General features: G+C 35.6%; 1 protein-coding gene across 1 annotated transcript in view; it reads left to right on the forward strand.

Annotated features, from left to right (window-relative positions):
* The first annotated feature begins 16,853 nt into the window (after window positions 1–16,853).
* The window catches only part of dnah1 (dynein, axonemal, heavy chain 1), a 44,104-nt gene continuing 39,375 nt past the window's right edge, over window positions 16,854–21,582 (forward strand). Inside the window, exons 1-7 of the mRNA XM_067387182.1 lie at window positions 16,854–17,015; window positions 18,629–18,701; window positions 18,789–18,960; window positions 19,840–19,984; window positions 20,105–20,237; window positions 20,414–20,572; window positions 20,809–21,061. Coding sequence (XP_067243283.1) covers window positions 16,854–17,015; window positions 18,629–18,701; window positions 18,789–18,960; window positions 19,840–19,984; window positions 20,105–20,237; window positions 20,414–20,572; window positions 20,809–21,061 — 1,097 coding nt within the window. The remainder of the gene's footprint in view (window positions 17,016–18,628; window positions 18,702–18,788; window positions 18,961–19,839; window positions 19,985–20,104; window positions 20,238–20,413; window positions 20,573–20,808; window positions 21,062–21,582) is intronic.

Here is a 21,582-nt window from a genome sequence, read left to right on the forward strand (position 1 = left end):
GTTTAGAAGTCTGGGTGCAAAGGCAGGTTAGTTATCCATAGTTAGAACAGATGCATGTCCCAGTGCATGGTCAGTTGAGTTCGGAGAGATCTCCTTCACAGTCTGTTTGGAGACAGAATTTGCATGAAATCCAGCGGCTGGTAATCCATTTTCACAGTGAGTCAGTGAGAAAGATTTTCTGATGGTGGTGGTGATCTGGGATGCACCTGTCCAAACGGCACGCGGTTCATTCCTTTAATATTGTTTTTGCGCGTTCAGATGAAGAGTAAACTGTTGTTTTTTCTCTGTTTTGACATGGCAGTCCTTTCAAACTGAAGGCAAAAGAGGGGAAACCACGCAGGTCACTTTGGTAATAGCAGCGTGTCGCTCCTCTGCGTAAAGCGCAGCGTTGTTCCAGCTTCCCAAGAGCACAGATGAATGACTGTGATCCACTGGCCTGAATCTGAAGCATTGAGCGGACTGAAAACGAGCACTCTACTGCCTCACAGTGGAATGCTACACTAGTGCAGTTCCCAGCCTACTTAGACAAGTGATTTCGATGACATTTTCGTTCACTGACTGTACCAGACATGTTTTCTCAGTATCTTTGTGATTCCTGCCACTGAACGTCTTATATCAGAAAGAGTCATAATGGGCATCCAAGAAAGGGATTTAGCTTAACCAGAAATGAAAATGAGGACATCATTTACTCACCTTCCTGTCATTCCAAAGGCATCTTGTTCATACAGCAAAAAATCATTTACTGAAACTTTTGCAATATATTTCCTCATGATTTTTTTTTTTTTTTTTTTTTTTTTTTAGTCTTTTGCTTGGAGATTCTGCAGATGGGCACATGAAAGATTCTCTGAGGCTGGAGAACACGGTTAATGTGATCCAGCCTCACGGAGAATTCCAGAAACCAGCACCACAACCTGCTCTCCTTAATGGGGTGAGAGATGTTACTTTATGTGCATTTTCCTCCTGGTTTTGAACTACAGTAGTTCTGTAGTATGGGTGCTTTGATGTTTCATTCATGGAAAATTGAAATACATGCAATAATAAATATGTAGACTCCTATAAGAATATCGTGACATGAGGAAATACAGCACTATGGATGTTTATGTCTGCATAGTGGTTACTCAAATCATAACTAATGCACATAAAACTATTGACATTTATGCATTTAAAAGAAGTATATATATATATATATTATATATATATATATATATTTTTTTTTTTTTTTTTTTTTTTTTTTTTGCATGTAGTTCACTGAGATGAACAGTCTCAGAGTTAGAGCTTTGAGAGTTGAGATGCGAACCCAATGGAAATGAATGTGGTTAAAGATCAGGATAACCTTCAGCCTTTGACATAATCAGATGGCACAGTCTAGTAACAAATTCTATATTCTTTCATTAAATATTCATGGAGTTATAGTCAAAATGTAAAATATTAACCTTTCCTTTCAAGAGTTTCACCATATTCATAATGGATAAAAATCGCCTTAGTGAGTCATCATGGCTGAATGTCACTTTGCCAACTTGCCCAGTTTACATTAAAACAGATGTTGGGTTCACTTTGTGCTCATAAACTACACATTAAAAGACAAAAATAAAACTCATTAAACTTAAATTAAATTCATCTTTATTGTGAAAACCAATAAAACTGTTGTTCACTAATTATTTGAAATAAAGACAATGATCTTATTATGTTTTCCTCAACATATAGGCTGCATCAAATGTTAATGGGCATATTAATTCATAAGTTGATAAATAAAGAGTCATGCCAGCTTAAAGGGAATGTATTTTGCTAATGGGAAATGTATTTCAAAGCCACATGCATTGACACGAAATGCACTCAAATGAAGTCTTTGGTTTTATGGTAGAGTGTTACAAGGCAACATTTTATTGTAGTCACGTATAAGCTGTTTACAATATGTGCAAAATTCCAGCAAGTTCTCTTGCATTTATGCTTCTTTTGAACATAACTATGCCTTTATACCTTCAGCTGTTTACTTTGAACGAATTAATGATCCCACACACATAAACACCAAATCTGTTAAAATGTAATTGAAATTAAATTCTTTCCCCACACATCATGTTCAGTTGTTGCAGAATGGATCATTTGGAAGACTAAAATGGAAATTTTTGCATTATGTCAGTATGTTGACTGATCTCAGATATATTCAAAGCAATATGCATTGAATTAACATACAAATAAACATTGCAAGTATTTTAGTATTGAATAAAAATGAGAAAGACATATACAAACCCGATTCCAAAAAAGTTGGGACACTGTACAAATTGTGAATAAAAACAGAATGCAATGATGTGGAAGTTTCAAATTTCAATATTTTATTCAGAATACAACATAGATGACAAATCAAATGTTTAAACTGAGAAAATGTATAATTTTAAGGGAAAAATAAGTGGATTTTAAATTTCATGGCATCAACACATCTCAAAAAAGTTGGGACAAGGCCATATTTACCACTGTGTGGCATCCCATCTTCTTATTATAACAGTCTGCAAACGTCTGGTGACTGAGGAGACAAGTTGCTCAAGTTTAGGAGTGTTGTCCCATTCTTATCTAATACAGGCTTCTAGTTGCTCAACTGTCTTAGGTCTTCTTTGTCTTCTTCCTCTTTATGATGCGCCAAATGTTTTCTATGGGTGAAAGATCTGGACTGCAGGCTGGCCATTTCAGTACCCGGATCCTTCTACACAGCCATGATGTTGTAATTGATGCAGTATGTGGTCTGGCATTGTCATGTTGGAAAATGCAAGGTCTTCCCTGAAAGAGACGACGTCTGGATGGGAGCGTATGTTGTTCTAGAACTTGGATATACCTTTCAGCATTTATGGTGCCTTTCCAGATGTGTAAGCTGCCCATGCCACACGCACTCATGCAACCCCATATCATCAGAGATGCAGGCTTCTGAACTGAGCGCTGATAACAACTTGGGTTGTCCTTGTCCTCTTTAGTCCGGATGACATGGCATCCCAGTTTTCCAAAATGAACTTCAAATTTTGATTTGTCTGACCACAGAACAGTTTTCCACTTTGCCACAGTCCATTTTAAATGAGCCTTGGCCCCAAGAAAATGCCTGCGCTTCTCGATCATGTTTAGATATGGCTTCTTTTTTGACCTATAGAGTTTTAGCCGGCAACGGCGAATGGCACAGTGGATTGTGTTCACCGACAATGTTTTCTGGAAGTATTCCTGAGCCCATGTTGTGATTTCCATTACAGTAGCATTCCTGTATGTGATGCAGTGCCGTCTAAGGGCCCGAAGATCACGTGCATCCAGTATGGTTTTCCGGCCTTGACCCTTACGCACAGAGATTGTTCCAGATTCTCTGAATCTTTGGATGATATTATGCACTGTAGATGATGATAACTTCAAACTCTTTGCAATTTTTCTCTGAGAAACTCCTTTCTGATATTGCTCCACTATTTTTCGCCACAGCATTGGGGGAATTGGTGATCCTCTGCCCATCTTGACTTCTGAGAGACACTGCCACTCTGAGAGGCTCTTTTTATACCCAATTATGTTGCCAATTGACCTAATAAGTTGCAAATTGGTCCTCCAGCTGTTCCTTATATGTACATTTAACTTTTCCGGCCTCATATTGCTACCTGTCCCAACTTTTTTGGAATGTGTAGCTCTCTTGAAATCCCAAATAAGCCAATATTTGGCATGACATTTCAAAATGTCTCACTTTCAACATTTGATATGTTATCTATATTCTATTGTGAATAAAATATAAGTTTATGAGATTTGTAAATTATTGCATTCCTTTTTTATTCAAAATTTATGCAGTGTCCAAACTTTTTTGGAATCGGGTTTGTACATTGCTCTAATATACTTAAAGTGCTCTATATTCGTGCACTAATTTTGTACCTAATCTAAAAATACTTCTTTAGTACTTCTTAAGATAATCTTAAGAACATCTAAGTGTACTCAACTGTGCTATTTTGAGACACCATGAAATATGAACTAAAATGTGCTTTTAATATACTATCTCCGTATTTAAAAAATGTATTTAGATACCACTTATAGTAGATTTGAACCCGTAGTGTACTACAAGTGGTAGCTAATTAAATAAAGAAGAATTTTTAGTATATTAAGTACAAAATTAGTGCACGAAAATAGAGCACTAAGTATATTATAGAAGTGTATTTTTTTCACCTGGGTAGACTGCTAGTGTAGTTTAAACAGTGCCTGAACACTCACTGCACATTATTTCTTGCTTTTTTGAATACTCTCATCTTTGCCATGAGTTTAATTTGATGTCTTTCATTTCTATATATCTGCTCTTTATTAATTTTCCTCCCCCATTCTCATATCCTACATATATCTTCATGCTTTCATTCCCCTTCCTGACAGTCACTACAGCAGCTGGCTGTCCTCCAGGTCATAAAAAAGCTCAGAGAGCAGACCTTAATTTCCAAACCTCACATCATTCTGGCTGTGGGCCTTTCTGCCGCCCTGCAGGCTGCATGAGCAATAACTATCTTTATTGGGGATCACGTTAATCCTATTGATGGTGAATTAGCTGTGAGCTATTAATATTTACTACTTCCAGATGTGAAAAATGGATAAATCTGCTCTTTTAAGATGTTTGATTTAAGGGCTGTCAACTTTTCTGACAGAATCAAAGCATAATTTGACATCATAGTAATTGTGTGTGTCTGCCTTTAAATGTGGTGTTTTAAGTCTTATAGTTTAATGGAGGAGAAAATTACAGCTGACAACTTTAAATTTTTGTCTCTTATGTTTGTCAGCAGCGTATTGATACATAATTTATATTGTGCAGACAGAGAAACCTCATTCTAATACCTTTTATGCTGTTGTTGCTGACTTCATACATGGTCAAATATTACCAGATGTCATTGCATAATTCAAATGTTTAACTGTGTGGGGTTCCTCTGGTTGTTCCCATGCTCTTTTTTGTGCCCATTACAAATTGGGGATAATACAGCAACTTCAGTGTCTAGGTTGCATTTTGTAAGCGTGTCGGGGATGTCTGGTCTACTAGATGACCCTTAGGCTATCACCTTATATCCACTGGCTGAGTGCATGCCAAAAACAGGAAGAGGTGGTCTATGCCTGGAATTAGAAACAGCCATTTCCACCTAGAAATAAAACAGATGACACATATTTGGCATTCCTTTTCAGATGTTATTAAAGAAAGAAAATTGTAAGATTGTTAACTGAATAGTTTGTTTATACACATACATACATACACACACAAATAGATTCTTGTTTAAGCTTAAATTTAAAGTTACTGTAATTGCTGCCTGTTTAGTTGATTTGAGTTGATGGATAACTGTGGTTCATTTAATAAGGAAAATAACTGGGTTTAACCAGCCTGCATCCAGTAAAGCTTTTCAGCAGCTCATTAAAATATTTGTACAAAACAGTGTCCAATGAGACAAAAATATTTCTCTGCAGCAATAAACACTTTGCACAAAACTCTTTGGAAGATTTTTCCCACTTTTTTGGGACCAAACAGGGATGTTTTCACATTTTAAATTGTTAATCCCATGTCATTCTAAATCACTGTTCAGTTTTACCTTGTTGAGAATTATAATTCCCACTTCTGAAGTTGTGATTACTAGCTTATCGCATTTAAGTTTCGACATGAGAGGGCGTTCATGTGCATTATATACCTAGGAAACTCGTGTTTACGTATTTACCTTCGTATATCGTTCTAAAAAAGCAAACGGAGTAAGTGAAAAATCTCTGTCATCATGATAGTGTTATGAGCCCCTGCTCTTTTTCTCTTTTTCCCTTTCTGAGCATAGTTGCCAATTGGATGGGTGCGGAGCCTGATTATTTCCAACACCTGTGGCGTCTGTCTATTTAAGAGCTGCTGGTGGCACTCCATGGGGGCCTACCTCAAGAAACCTGTTGTTGGTGGTTTTGGAGTTTGTTTATCTCTTTGTTTTTGTACAGGATGGTGAGATCTGTTTGTTTAGTTGTATTAGAATAGCGGGAAAGCATAGGTAAGTAAGCTGACCTGGAAGATTCTTTTGTGTTTGTTATTTTTATTTATGTTATTTAAGTTGTAGCTTAGATTAGTTAGCTCAGCAGTCCTGATTTGAGTTTTGTATGTTTATTTGTTGCTTTGTTTTTGTTTTCTTTGTTTGTTATAGTTTTGATACTTTTACTACCAATAAATTTGATCTTTTTTGCCCTGGCCATTGTGAATCTTGTTTATAACTTTCTTTAAATGGCTTTTTATGTTGGTCCCTAATTTGGATCGTAACATAAATTGGGGGCTCGTCCGGGATAGATCCGAACTGCCTTTGTTTGTAATGCTATTTTTAATGTATATGTAAATGTGTTTTTGTTATTGTTTTAGGCAATGATTGATCAGCTGGTCAAAGATCCGGCCGCCCTCCTGGAGGGCCTTGGGTAGAGGGTGGTTGCACTTCCCACTAGGCCCACTACAGATGGGCATGCGATGGATCACTCTGGCTCCCTGGATCTCTGTGTTCCAGGGGGTGGATGGAGACGGTCTAGGCTGTCCCACAAGGCTTGGTGACGGGGTACAAATTCAGATGGATGTCCCTGGGTCTCCATGGTCCATGGGGTGGATGGAAACGGTCGAGGCCGCACCATAAGGCTTGGTGGTGGGGTACAAATTCAAGTGTAAGCCCCCTGGATCTCTGCGGTCCAGGCGGTGGATGGAAGTGTAATGAATAATAATGAGTTACAGAACAGAATTAAGTTATGGCTAATGTGTGTATTGCATATGTCAGTATAAAGGTCAAAGGTGAGTCATAGATAGTTTTTTCCCAGAGTGCGTTTAATGTGAGCGTGGCAACCCTGCCATAAATGACAGATGTTAACAAACAAACCATATTCATTACAGCAATTTCAATCATCCAACCATCAGATCCAAGATTCCTAAGAGATTTTGGCATCAAAGTATGTTCAAGCACTTTAGATGGTACTGTATAATGGAAAACACACTTTTTGTAATGAGGGATGTTTGAAATTAGGCACATCAGAACATCTGTGTGTATCCCACATTTGTATTCATTGAGGTTGAATGAGAAATTTTAATAGACAAACAAAGTCAAACTGAACCCATGAACTTAGTATTGCTACACTGTAAAAATGATTTTTCGAAGTTCTAAATAAAACAAAGATCAATGGAGTACGTTTTACAATAAAATACTATTTTAGTCTTTCTTCATCAAAATTTCATGTATTAAAGGTGATAGAGAGGATTTTTTCATCTACTGAGAATCCAAAGACTGTTAGTGAGTTTTTGAAATGAGCGCATGCGTAAGAACAGCCCCCCTCCTTCACAGCTCACTTCAAAGGAATGCCTCCCAAAACTCGTGCACGAGTATTGGAACACAAGTGTTTACCACCGGCATTCGCTGTGTTGTGTTTTTTGGATTCATTATGTCGGACTCACCGCAGGTAACTCATAATCTGCAGTTGTTACTCCTGGCTCCTGACAAAAACATTGCATGCGGCGCCTGTGGAGTGTGGAAAGTTACTGGAGCGCGCAGCCGCGCTCGTCTCTCACAAGGAACGTCACGGAAGTGATCGACAAGCGTTTCTTACTGTATTCACAGAGACAAGAGAGCCGTTGGATAAAAGACTATTTATTAGGTGCACTGAAAGGAATAATATTAATGTACATCATCTGTGCACGAGGCAGGGCCTTAAAAACATCAGCCAATCGTTTACGCAATCATCGCGTAACGATTGGCTGATGTTTTTAAGGCCCTGCCTCGTGCACAGATGATGTACATTAATATTATTCCTTTCAGTGCACCTAATAAATAGTCTTTTATCCGTTAGTAAAGACAGTTTCAAGTAATATTGCAAAAATGTATAAAACAAAACATCCTCTTTAGCACCTTTAATGTGTTTCTTGCTGATTGATGAGAAATTTACTAGCAATTTTTGAGTGAAAATTTCTTTTCACCAAATTTCCTTCTTATGTAAATCTGATTTGTTTAAAAGACCTCCGAAAACAGGCGAATATCAACATAATACTGATACGTAACAGTCGGGATCATTAATATGTACGCCCCCAATAATTGCATATGCCAGTCCATGTTCAAGGCATTACACAAGGGCAGCCAGTATTAACGTCTGGATGTGCACAGCTGAATCATCAGACTAGGTAAGCAAGCGAGAACAATAGTGAAAAATGGCAGATGGAGCAATAATAACTGACATGATCCATGATAACATGATATTTTTAGTGATATTTGTAAATTGTCTTTATAATAGTTTCGCTAGCATGTTGCTAATGTACTGTTAAATGTGGTTAAAGGTGCTCTAAGTGATGTCACATGTTTTTAGGCCAAGTAGGAGGAGGAGGAGGAGGGTCTAGCTAGCCTCTGTTTTGTTTGACAACGCTTCGAACGTCAACAGGAAGTTACTCCACCCAGGATCGCTTAGAGAACCTTTAAAGTTAACATCGTTTCTTACCGTTGCTACTTTCATTTTTAAACACTTGCAGTCTGTATAATGCACAAACACAACTTCATTCTTTAGAAATCTCTCCAACAGTGTGTAACGTTAGCTTTAGCCACGGAGCACCATCAAACTCATTCAGAATTAAATATAAACATCCAAATAAATACTATACTCACAGGAATCGATGTATGCATGCAGTATGCATGACGAACATCTTGTAAAGATCCATTTGAGGGTTATATTAGCTGTGTGAACTTTGTAAATGCACTGTATTATAGTCGAGAGCTCGGGGGGCAGGGAGCGCGCGATTTAAAGGGGCCGCAGCCTGAATCGGTGCATAGTTAATGATGCCCCAAAATAGGCAGTTAAAAACATTTATTAAAAACAATCTATGGGGTATTTTGAGCTGAAACTTCACAGACACATTCAGGGGACAACTTATATTACATCTTGTAAAAAATGGTTCTAGGGCAACTTTAACATTTTGACAGTTGTTTAAAAACTACAGAATCCCATTTCCACCACATAAAAAATACCTTTATTCTTTGGTAAATCATAATTATGACATAAAAAATTGAAATTATGACGTGTCGAAATTATGAGATAAGAAGTCAAAATTTTTAGATGAAAAGTCATAATTATGATATTAATACTAGTGACTGAAGTCAAATTGGAGAAACACAAATCTTTGTATGCATGTGCGTTTTTGTATATGCATCTCACTGTGGTTGTGGGCTTGTGGTGGTCTTTTGCATGTCTGTATGCAAACATTTGTGCGTGTGTTTGTGTATGTGTGTGAGAGAGGGTCACAACATGCGAATGTCTTTATACATGGGTAATAAGTTTAAATTGCAGCGTGTTGCTTTGATCTGTGAGAATGAATGACTGAGATTAAGTTGTCAGGCCGGGCGCTGATAGAGGCCAGATGAACGGCTATGACAGTCCGGAGCCCCTGTGGAACATGTAGGAAGATTGCCAAAGCAATTGTGTGATTACATGCATGCGTGCATTTCTCCAGGGTAGCTTATGTTGGAGTCTATTGTGCATAGATAACCTTTCCATGCAGTTGCTCATGTCACTGTTTACATGTGAATGAGAGAGCATGCAAGTGGTATGTTTGTGTATGAGGAGATTCGTCGCACATAAACACTCACACATGTGCCAGCATTCCAAATCCATTTAATTTCAACATTATTAGGTCTTAAGAAGCAGGAATGAGAGGAATTTTAAGAGAGGTGGTTTTGATTGAAGAGGTTTTTGCCTGATTGGTAGTGCCCTGCTGCACTGATGCAGCTGAAACCACATTTTATTCGAGTGGAGTAAAGCTTCCCACACATATGGAGGTCTGTATAAACACGCACAGATCCTTCATAGGGGTTCAGTAAGTAAATAAGACAAGTGCTTACTGAGAGATTTAGCAATTTTAAAGCTGTAATACCGAGCTACTACAGCAAGCAACTACTTTTCTGGATTGTCTCTGCAAGATATTAATGTATATGAAAGGTCTGGACTGTACATAACATGAGCTCTATTGGAATGTGCAACAGTGAAGTATACATTTCAGAGCACCCCATGTGGCGCTTTAAAAAGAATGGGGTCATGGTGGATTGGAGTGATGTTAATGAATAATGTAAGCCTTTTTGCTTTATACATGTGTACTGCAGCAAGTTAGTATATATTTATTTATTTCATTTTAATTTTTAAATTATATATTTAATATTACAATTTAATTATCATTTTTTTATTATAACAAAAGTAGTCAAAAATAAACAAGCTATTTTATATTTTTATTACTTTATTTTTTAATAATATAATTTTTATATTCATCAAAGAATCAGCCTGTTATTTTATATTTTTATTTGATTCATTAAATTACATTTTTTTAAATTATAGAATATTTAATACCACAATTTTAGTATAATTTAACATTGTACTTTTAGTATATTTTTATTATAATAAATACTACAATACATATTTTTTTTATTAAACATCAATATATTCTTATTTGATTTATTAAATGTTAAGTTTTTAATTATAGAATATTTAATAGTACATTTTCACTATAATTTAATATACTTTTAGTATTTTTATTATAATAAATATTATTATACATCAAATAATCAGCCAGTTATTTTATATTTTTATTTGATTTATTTCATTAAAATGTTAAATTATAGAATATATAATATTATAATTGTATTATAATTTGTTTCTTACAATAATCATTATAATATTTTTTCTTCTTTAATATTACATTCAAATTTTTTATTTAAAAGAGTACCCACCTCCAAATCTCTATGCTATTCTGGGTTTGGATACTTTCTTCTGTGTAAGTCTAGTTTTCTTTCAGTTTTTGTTTTTAAATAAGTGTATAAGTACAATACTTACATAGTAACTGTGATCCCTGAATTGTGACCAGGTATCCATCAAGAATCAAACTCTGGTCTAATCTCATCGCCACTCAATTTTTATGACCGCATGTGTATCCACCCGTGATCTCACCTGACCCCTACTGGCCATTTAAAGGTCATGCGGGTCACCATTAAAGCCACTAAGCCGGTCTGGTCTGGCCAAAAGCATAATTTCAGGCCACAGCTCTTTTTTATTCTCTCGTAAAACACACAGACTTAGAGTACCACAATGTGACACTCACTGACCTGATGGTGTATACATTTCACCCATTAAATAGAACAGATGACGGTCATACACTGCTGTAGGGCTGTTGAACCTAAACTATATTAGACACCACATTTAAACAATTAGCTAATAGCAAAATGGAACATTATCTGCTAAATCTAGCTGTGTTTTGTTATGGTAGACGTGTGTGTTTTACATTACATCAGCTGTTCCACATATTCTACTGTGAAACAAATACCTTCTATACCAAGTGCAGTTCAGATGCTTTTTGCAATCTTTGATGTGCTTGCTAACTGAGATAAAACAGAGTCCAGCGGTTTAAAAACACAGATCGGACTTCTAGAAGCTTCATATTCTTCCATGACTCTTTAGCAATGTGACACTGGGAAGCTGGGGGCCCACCTCTGCTGCTCTCCAAAACCAACATCTGGGTATCATGAGCAGCTAAAGTTAGAAGCACATGTTGCTTTCATTACTGCAAAATAGGAGTCACACTCAAGCAGGCGTGACACCCACAACCGCCTGTGGAATAAAGGGTAGATGAGGGGTGTAAAAGGACAGAATAACTGGAAGAGGAGGACGTTTATGTGCAAGTTCCACTATTGCACGGATTGATTCAATGAACAGTACAATCAAAAAGTCATCAGATGAAAGTAAGCTATGTCAAGTGTAGCATACGTGTAAGACAACCAGCATTAGGACCCTCATTTAAGTGTACACATTCGACAGTTGTTTTTGTCCAAAGCAACTTACATTGCATTTCAGACATACTTCTTTTTACTTCTTTTCATTCCCTCTGAATGACTTTGGCGTTGCTAGCCCATTGTTCTTTTGTTTGATCTATTTTTATTTTGTGATTTGTTTTTTCCTTTGCAATTTTTAACAGGAATGACACTTAATGCAAAAGTATGGAAGCCAACTTCTGACACATAAGAAAAAAAAATCATAATTATGGCATGAAAAGTCGAAATTATGGCATACTAAGTCATAATTATGACATACAAAATTAAAATTATGAGATAAAAACAACTTTAACATAAAAAGATAACTGAGATAAAGTTAATTTGACAAAAAAAGTCACAAAAAAACTTTGACAATATGAGATAAAAATTCAGTTAAGTTGACAAAAAGTCAAAATTATGAGATAAAATTCACCAGAGCATGTTTTTTTGTGTGTTTTTCTTATGTGCAAATGGGCTTCCATACAAAACTGAATAAAATACAATAAATGGCATTCTCAGCCGTTTGGATGACACTAATATATACAAGGTAAACTATGTCCCATAAGGATTTCATACAGAACACATTTTTTCCCTTAAATATTGTACAATTATGTATTATTCAGCATGGTAGGCTAAACAATCCTAGTAGGTGTGAACTAAATGTAGAGCATAAAAGAGTTTAGTCTTATATTTTCTGGCCCTACTTTGAAAGTCAGCTTTTCTTCTTGATACTGGTGTAGTTTCTGCTATGTTGACATTGGAAAGTCCCAGATGTGCATCATTTTATCAGAAATGTCTTTCATCTGAAGTTTATCAATGACCTCAATCACTTGGGGGACAAATCTGCCCTGATTCTGGATCACAAAATGAGAACTTTTCTGTTTTGAAGACCCAATGCACTAGAGATCTCATCTGAGATCTCATCTGTCTAGTTCAAACAACTCTGTAATGTTTTAAGCCAAAGCTATTACTCATTAATTGCTGGCAGGTGTTTGGATCTACTGACAAGATGTGTCTGCTGCATCTGCCCTTGGGATACATTGAGGGTCGATGTCTCATGACGCAACTGCACAGTTAAGAAGCTAGAGGGAAGGACACAACTTTATGATGGTAGTATGATTTACTGCAAGCCATGTGACAGAAATGTGTTTAGAAGTTCTGCAAACATATGACTAATTATAGTATATGTATATTTTTGGAAAATAAAATAAAGATTAAAGATGAAAAAGAATAAAATAAATGTTAATAACAGAAATCATAAATTTTATAATCTATAACAGAAACAAAAAGTTTAATTGTTAAATTATCCATGATTTACTATTTCGTTCCCTCGATTTGTTAAATCACACACAAGATTTACTATTTCGTTCCCTCGATTTGCTAAATTTGCTAAATCTTATGCATGATTTACGATTTACTATTTCGGTCCCTTGATTTGCTAAATTGTACTCATGATTTACTATTTCAGTCCCTCGATTTTCTAAATCGTTCACAAGATTTACTAGTTCGTTCCCTCAATTTGCTAAATTTGCTAAATCTTATGCATGATTTACTATTTCATTCCCTTGATTTGCTAAATTTGCTAAATCGTGCACATAATTTACTGTTTCATTCCCTCGATTTGCTACATTTGCTAAATCTTATGCAGGATTTACGATTTACTATTTCGGTCCCTTGATTTGCTAAATCGTACTCATGATTTACTATTTCAGTCCCTCGATTTGCTAAATCGTGCACAAGATTTACTATTTCGTTTCCTCAATTTGCTAAATCTTATGCATGATTTACTATTTCGGTCCCTCGATTTGCTAAATTGTACTCATGATTTACTATTTCAGTCCCTTGATTTGCCAAATCATACTCATGATTTACTATTTCAGTCCCTTGATTTGCTAAATCGTGCACAAGATTTACTATTTCAGTCCCTCGCCTCGATTTGCTAAATTGTACTCATGATTTACTATTTCAGTCCCTTGATTTGCTAAATCGTGCACAAGATTTACTATTTCAGTCCCTCGCCTCGATTTGCTAAATTGTACTCATGATTTACTATTTCAGTCCCTTGATTTGCCAAATCATACTCATGATTTACTATTTCAGTCCCTCGATTTGCTAAATCGTGCACAAGATTTACTATTTCGTTCCCTCAATTTGCTAAATTTGCTAAATCTTATGCATGATTTACTATTTCATCCCCTTGATTTGCTAAATTTGCTAAATCGTGCACATAATTTACTGTTTCATTCCCTCGATTTGCTAAATTTGCTAAATCTTATGCATGATTTACGATTTACTATTTCGGTCCCTTGATTTGCTAAATCATACTCATGATTTACTATTTCAGTCCCTCGCCTCGATTTGCTAAATCGTGCACAAGATTTACTATTTCGTTCCCTCAATTTGCTAAATTTGCTAAATCTTATGCATGATTTATTATTTCATTCCCTTGATTTGCTAAATTTGCTAAATCGTGCACATAATTTACTTTTTCATTCTCTCGATTTGCTAAGTCATAAGCACAATTTACTGTTTCACTCCCTCGATTTGCTAAATCGTGTGCAAGACTTAATATTTCGTTCCCTCGATTTGCTAAATTGTATGCATGATTTACTATTTCGGTCCCTTGATTTGCTAAATCGTACTCATGATTTACTATTTCAGTCCCTCGTACATCGTATGCGTTACTATTTTGTTCCCTCGATTTGCTAAATTTACTCAATCGTACGCATAATTTACTGTTTTGTTCCCTCGATTTGCTAAGTCATGTGCACGGTTAACGAATTTGTTCCCTCGATTTGCTAACTAAGTCATGCGCATGATTTACTATTTCGTTCCCTAGATTTATGAATCTTGCGCATGATTTATCAAATCGAGGGAACAAATTAGTACAATTTAGCCTACTATTTTTTTCCTGCATGTCATGTGCGGGCTCTGTAGATCTACACACACATATGTTAGTGCTGTCAATTTGATTAATCGTGATTAATCACATCTAAAATAAAAGTTTGTATACAGTGTACAATGTGTACAAAGTATACAATGTGTGTGCATATACATATATATATATATATATATATATATATATATATATATATATATATATATATATATATATATATATATATATATATATATATATATATATATATATATATATATATATATATATGTAAACTTTTATGTTAAATATGATTAATTACAATTAATCATTACTCATAATAAAATATGGTGAAGCATAAATATGCTTTTTTTAAAGTAAAGTTTAATTACATCTGTTATGGCATATGTGATATAAAGAGATGGGGGGTGTCCTTTATTTTCCTCTGCTGAAATCGGCAACCCTTACACTAACTGCCTCATTTGAGGGGAGTAAACTGAGCAGGCATTAGTAGCTTGTGGCAAAATATCACTCTTGTGTTGTTAACTGGCAAGTCTTTCCTCTGCTGCCATTAACTTTTTGACCTGTTGACTTAATGATCTGATGAATCTACTTAATGATCTGTCAGTCTGTCATGTCCTTTTTAGCCTTTTTTACAATGATGGTAGTTAGATCCCCTGCAAAGTCAAAAGGCATCTCTGGCTCCTAATTTTGAATTTCACACATGCACTTGACCTCTGACCTTGCCCAACCCTGTCTTTGGGTTTGCAGGACACCTTCTGGGAAAGACACATGAGTTCAAGCACATGAAGTAATTCATACACGCAACAGTGAGCATGCTCAGGATGATATGCAGGGCCAGCGGGGGTGAAGGTGTGTGTTGCTTATGATCTCCGCTGAGAAATAGGGCAGGATTCGGTGACCTTTTGACCCAGGAGTGTGAGGATCCCTGTGGGTCATTCAGGACAATTAGAGTACAATTACACAGGATGAGATGAAAAGAGAATGGATAGGTTGAGATCACTCTGGGACGCCCATTCCAGTGAATTAGGTCATGATTATTGCCATTAACTATACAAAAGATGTCAGAGTTTCAACATAATTTCTAAAACTCTCATACTTTATTTATACTTACACATTATGTAATTTCATATACAGTATCATGTCATGATAGAAAATACAGAGGGCTACTTATGAACAATGTCTGAAATGATCATAAAAAAAACCCTTCAAAACCCCCTTTTTTAATTAAGGGGGAATATTTGTCTCCTATAGTTGATTTTCAGGGGCATTTTTACCTGAGGGGATAAGTTACAACACCTAAAATATTATTATTTTTTCAATTAAACCTATAAGGAATAGAATATTATGGAATATAGCAAATGCTGCATAACAGAAAAGCAAAGAAATTAACTAAGAATTGCTTCTAAATAAGTGTTTTATATTTGCCCCAGGCACTGATTAAATTTTAATTTTTAAATACCTAATATCTCATTTTAGAATTAATCAATACTTTGCCTCATTATTTTATTTATTAGCCTTTTAAAATGCTTAACCTGAACAATCTATGCTCTCTCTCTCTCTCTCTCTCTCTCATATATATATATATATATATATATATATATATATATATATATATATATATATATATATATATATATATATATATCTTTTTAAAACTGCAGACTAGAAAACATTTTGCATAGCACTCAATGTTTGTTGTTTGTTCTGCTCTCCACAGTAACTGATTGTAAAGCGTTCAGCCATTTTTGTCTCGTGCACCGGAATCTACAACAAGCTCCGCGTGAACGGCGTTGGCCTAGCAACCGCGTCACTAAATGACAGTCAAAATACTTTAACCACAGAGGAGGACGGCTGCAAGTATACACGAAGTAATGACTGAAACGTATTTATTTTACCTAAGCTTTGCACTTTTTATATATTTATAACTTTGTACCTTATATTTTCCCGCGATGCCTGTCAGCTGCTGTGATTTGAAGTGAGGTAGATTTAAAATTGTGCTTTTAACGGATTTTTGTTTGAATGAGGTATTTAACTCGACCGTACTCCTCGCTTTTGATATATTTTACTGAGATACAGTGCTGATATTTTGTAACAGTACTTCTATATACATTCTGCTTTTGTAATTACATTTTTCCCCCAGACGGTTTGGATAAGAGATTATGGAGAAAAAACAGACGCAAAGTGAAAACCAACCTTACGGATCTGGATTGTTTCGCCCTCACCCTCCAAACAAGCCTAGAGAGGGTCACAGGGGCAACCTGTCCCCTCTGAGGGGCATCTACTCTGATCTCATTATTAAATCAGGCAAAAGTCTGCAACAGGTAAAACACTCTTTTCTCTTCTTTCACTGCTTCTTTCTGTCATGTATTTCCTAAGGAAATCAGTGAACTATGTTTTATTTTTATATTTAATTTTATTACAAACCCGATTCCAAAAAAGTTGTGACACTGTACAAATTGTGAATAAAAAAGTAATGCAATAATTTACAAATCTCATAAACTTATATTTTATTGACAATAGAATATAGATAACATATCAAATGTTGAAAGTGAGACATTTTGAAATGTCATGCCAAATATTGGCTCATTTTGGATTTCATGAGAGCTACACATTCCAAAAAAGTTGGGACAGGTAGCAATAAGAGGCCGGAAAAGTTAAATGTACATATAAGGAACAGCTGGAGGACCAATTTGCAACTTATTAGGTCAATTGGCAACATAATTGGGTATAAAAAGAGCCTCTCAGAATGGCAGTGTCTCTCAGAAGTCAAGATGGGTAGAGGATCACCAATTCCCCCAATGCTGCGGCGAAAAATAGTGGAGCAATATCAGAAAGGAGTTTCTCAAAAAAAAATTGCAAAGAGTTTGAAGTTATCATCATCTACAGTGCATAATATCATCCAAAGATTCAGAGAATCTGGAACAATCTCTGTGCGTAAGGGTCAAGGCCGGAAAACCATACTGGATGCACGTGATCTTCGGGCCCTTAGACGGCACTGCATCACGTACAGGAATGCTACTGTAATGGAAATCACAACATGGGATCAGGAATACTTCCAGAAAACATTGTTGGTGAACACAATCCACCGTGCCATTCACTTGCATTTTCCAACATGACAATGCCAGACCACATACTGCATCAATTACAACATCATGGCTGTGTAGAAGGATCTGGGTACTGAAATTACCAGCCTGCAGTGCAGATCTTTCACCCATAGAAAACATTTGGCGCATCATAAAGAGGAATATCTGACAAAGAAGACCTAAGACAGTTGAGCAACTAGAAGCCTGTATTAGACAAGAATGGGACAACATTCCTATTCCTAAACTTGAGCAACTTGTCTCCTCAGTCCCCAAACGTTTGCAGACTGTTATAAAAAGAAGAGGGGATGCCACACAGTGGTAAATCTGGCCTTGTCCCAACTTTTTTGAGATGTGTTGATGCCATGAAATTTAAAATCAACTTATTTTTCCCTTAAAATGATACATTTTCTCAGTTTAAACATTTGATTTGTCATCTATGTTGTATTCTGAATAAAATATTGAAATTTGAAACTTCCACATCATTGCATTCTGTTTTTATTCACAATTTGTACAGTGTCCTCTGGTTTGTATTTCCAAAACTTTTTTCTGTTTTCTTTTTTCTGGATTCCATTTGAATTGTTTAATTAAATTTTAATAATCAAAAAACATGTCTAATCAGTTATGTCTGATATTTTTCCTAAATTCCATTTTATTTTTTCCCAAATTCAGTTTGTGTGTTGTGTGTTTTTTATATAACAATATTCAGTTTTTTTTCACTGAATTCCATTCTTCTGCCTGCGTTTTTCACAACACAGAAATGGGTCCTACTCATACACATATATGTAAACATAAAAATATACCTTTCGTGTTTTGTAAAAGATGATCACCAAAACTCATGCTGTTGTTTTTAGACTTATACACAAGGTCCAGTGACCCAACAGAGTTTACTGTGCCGGGCAGGATACGAATCCAACTCCCACAAAAGTAAGAAATCAACCCATAATCAAGTCAAAACACAAATGCTAAGACTAACTGTACTGATTGTATTTTCTTTGTTTTTGAGTGTAGTAGTTATGTTGAAAACACTTCCTGACCTGCTCTGTGTTCTGGAGAAGGACAGGCATGAACCATCAACACAACTCCAGCATGAGACGGACTTTCATTCTGAAAGTTACACTCCTAAAGTTCAGCTACCTTATTCTTGCTCGCCAGGACATGTGCCCCGCAAGATCGAGATTGAGAGGTGAGCAGTTCAGACAAACATCACCGGTGGTTCTCAACTGGTGGGTCACAATCAAAAAGGCGCAGGTCTGTTTTTGGTAGAAGCTAAACTAAATGCCAGCATGGACAGGATGCTTGACATGCTTTATCCTCTTAAAAACCTTGTATCAAATTATGCAAGGTTAAGAAAAATAGCCACTTTCGAAAAGGGTAACAAAAGTTATAAATCATTGGTTGTTGAGATTATTCAGCAAGGATGTATTAAATTGATCAAAAGTGACAGTAAAATAATTTATAATATTACAAAGATTTCTATTTCAAATATATGCTGTTGTTTTGAACTTCTCTTCATTAAAGAATCCTGTGTATCATGGTTTCCACACAAATATTAAGCAGCACATCTGTGCATTGATAATAATAATAAATGTTTCTTGAGCAGCCAATCAGCATATTAGAATGATTTCTGAGGGATCATGTGACACTGAAGACTGGAGTAATGATGCTGAAAATTCAGCTTTGCATCACATATATTAAAGCAGAAAACAATTCTTTTAAGTTGTAATGATATTTAACAATATTACTGTTTTACTTTTTTCAAAAACATTAAAAATCTTCATAATATATATTATTATTTTTTAAAATGTATTATATTAATATAATTAATTATATTAATATAATTCATAATAATATATTTCAGAATTTAATTTTAAGGATAGTTTTGTTTGCTTGTATGCCAATTTGGTATTTGTTGATTGAAAAGAGTTAGAGTAGATGTTCATCTATTTAAAAAAAGGCTCATCTGCATTTTGTTATTTATTTATTTTTATTTTATTTATACATGGCACTTTTCTAGATTTTACATGTAGTATTCACTAATGATGATGTCTGTTTTAATTCTCAGACGTAAGAGGGAATATCAGAAGTTAGATATCAGTAAGCTTTTGACTGAGCTAGGCATTGACTCCAACCAGCTGATGCCCAGAAACCAGACGAGTGCAGAGACAGAAAACCCCTCCCAGCCTGTTTCAAACTACCTGTCTCTGGAGGTCATGCATGTTGCTTGTATATTGATTTTATGAAGTATTCTTGAAGTGAATTTTTAATGTCAAAATTTGCTCATGGCTAGTAATTGGCTACATGTTTATTACATTTCTGTGTAACACCAGATATTCGACAATGAGGAGTTTGACTGCCGTTCTCCAGTGGAATGGCTGGCTTTAGGTTATGAGCAGGGCTCCAGCAACCGCAAGCCTGTTCCTGCCAAAGCCCTGTTGCCAACAAAAAAAAGCATCCCACGTGGTACGGTGCTGTCTAAACCCTCTGAAAATACCTGACATATTGTACTCGAATGGATCCCATCATTTGTCTTGTTGTTCCTCCTGAAAATAAATTCATATTATAGCCCATCCAGTGGGAGCAATATGGACACATAAGGGAAAAATCAAATGTCTGTTCCTCATGTGTTTGACGTGTAGTGGATCCAAAGAGCCCGGCTTTGGAGTATTCTTGGCAGTCGGTTGGTGTTCTACAATACAGCCAGGAGAAGAAGCAGTACTTGGTGCATAAAGCGGACTGTAATGGATGGGTTCGTGATTCCAAGGGAAAACCTATTTTGAATGGAGGACAGAGTGAAGGCATGTGCAAAAGCCATTTGTAAAGCTTGCTTACTTTAAAAAACCTCATGAAACAGTTTGACAAACACTTTTTTCCTATGCTGACATATTTTTTACTTTTTTTTTTACTTTGACACTTTTTTATCATATAAATAGCATCAAATCTAAGAGACATCAACTGCAAGTCACAAAATGTTTTGGTTTCATGTTCAACTGTTTAACCATTGTTTTTATTCCACACTTTCTTTCATTTCCAGGGGTTTTGTCACTGCAAGAAGGGCAGTATTGGGTTCCCAGGACCAGGCTGCAGTTTTGTGCGGAGGACCCACGAGTCTTTGCCCAGAGAATCCAGTTTGCACAGAACTTGAGACAGAAGACAGAGGCCTTACTCTTGTACCATCTTTCCATTGACTGTATGCCAGTCTGGAGTGGCACCCCTACTCTCAACCCCACCAGTTTAGAACGTATCAGAAAATATGCACTCTCCACACCAGGCCTCCATCTTGAACGGTGAGAATGAAAATATTAACAAAAGTTGGGGTCAGTAAATTTTTTTGGGGGGATAATTTTTCTACAGCAGGGATATATTAAATTGGTCAAAGGTGACAGTAAAGATTTTTTAAATTTAGACATTTTTTCAACAAAATCTATTTTAAATAAATGCTTTTCTTTTTAACTTTCCATTTATCAAAGAATCCTAAAAAAATGTACAGTTTACGACTTTCACAAAAATATTAAGCAGCACAACTGTTTTCAACATTGATAATAGTAAGAAATGTTATCAAATCAGCACATTAAAATGATTTCTGAAGGACCATGTGACACTGAAAACTTGAGTAATGGCTGCTGAAAATTTGGCTTTGTCATCAGAAATAAATTATATTTTAAAGTATATTAATATTACTGTTTTTATTCTATGTTGGTTCAAATAAATGCAGCCTTTGTGAGCATAAGAAACATCTTTCAAAAAACAAAAAAATTACAGATATCAAACTTTTAAATAGTAGTGTATTTTGTTAGATTTTTTGATT

Source organism: Chanodichthys erythropterus, chromosome 6 (genome assembly GCF_024489055.1).
Source record: "Chanodichthys erythropterus isolate Z2021 chromosome 6, ASM2448905v1, whole genome shotgun sequence".
Taxonomy (NCBI): domain Eukaryota; kingdom Metazoa; phylum Chordata; class Actinopteri; order Cypriniformes; family Xenocyprididae; genus Chanodichthys; species Chanodichthys erythropterus.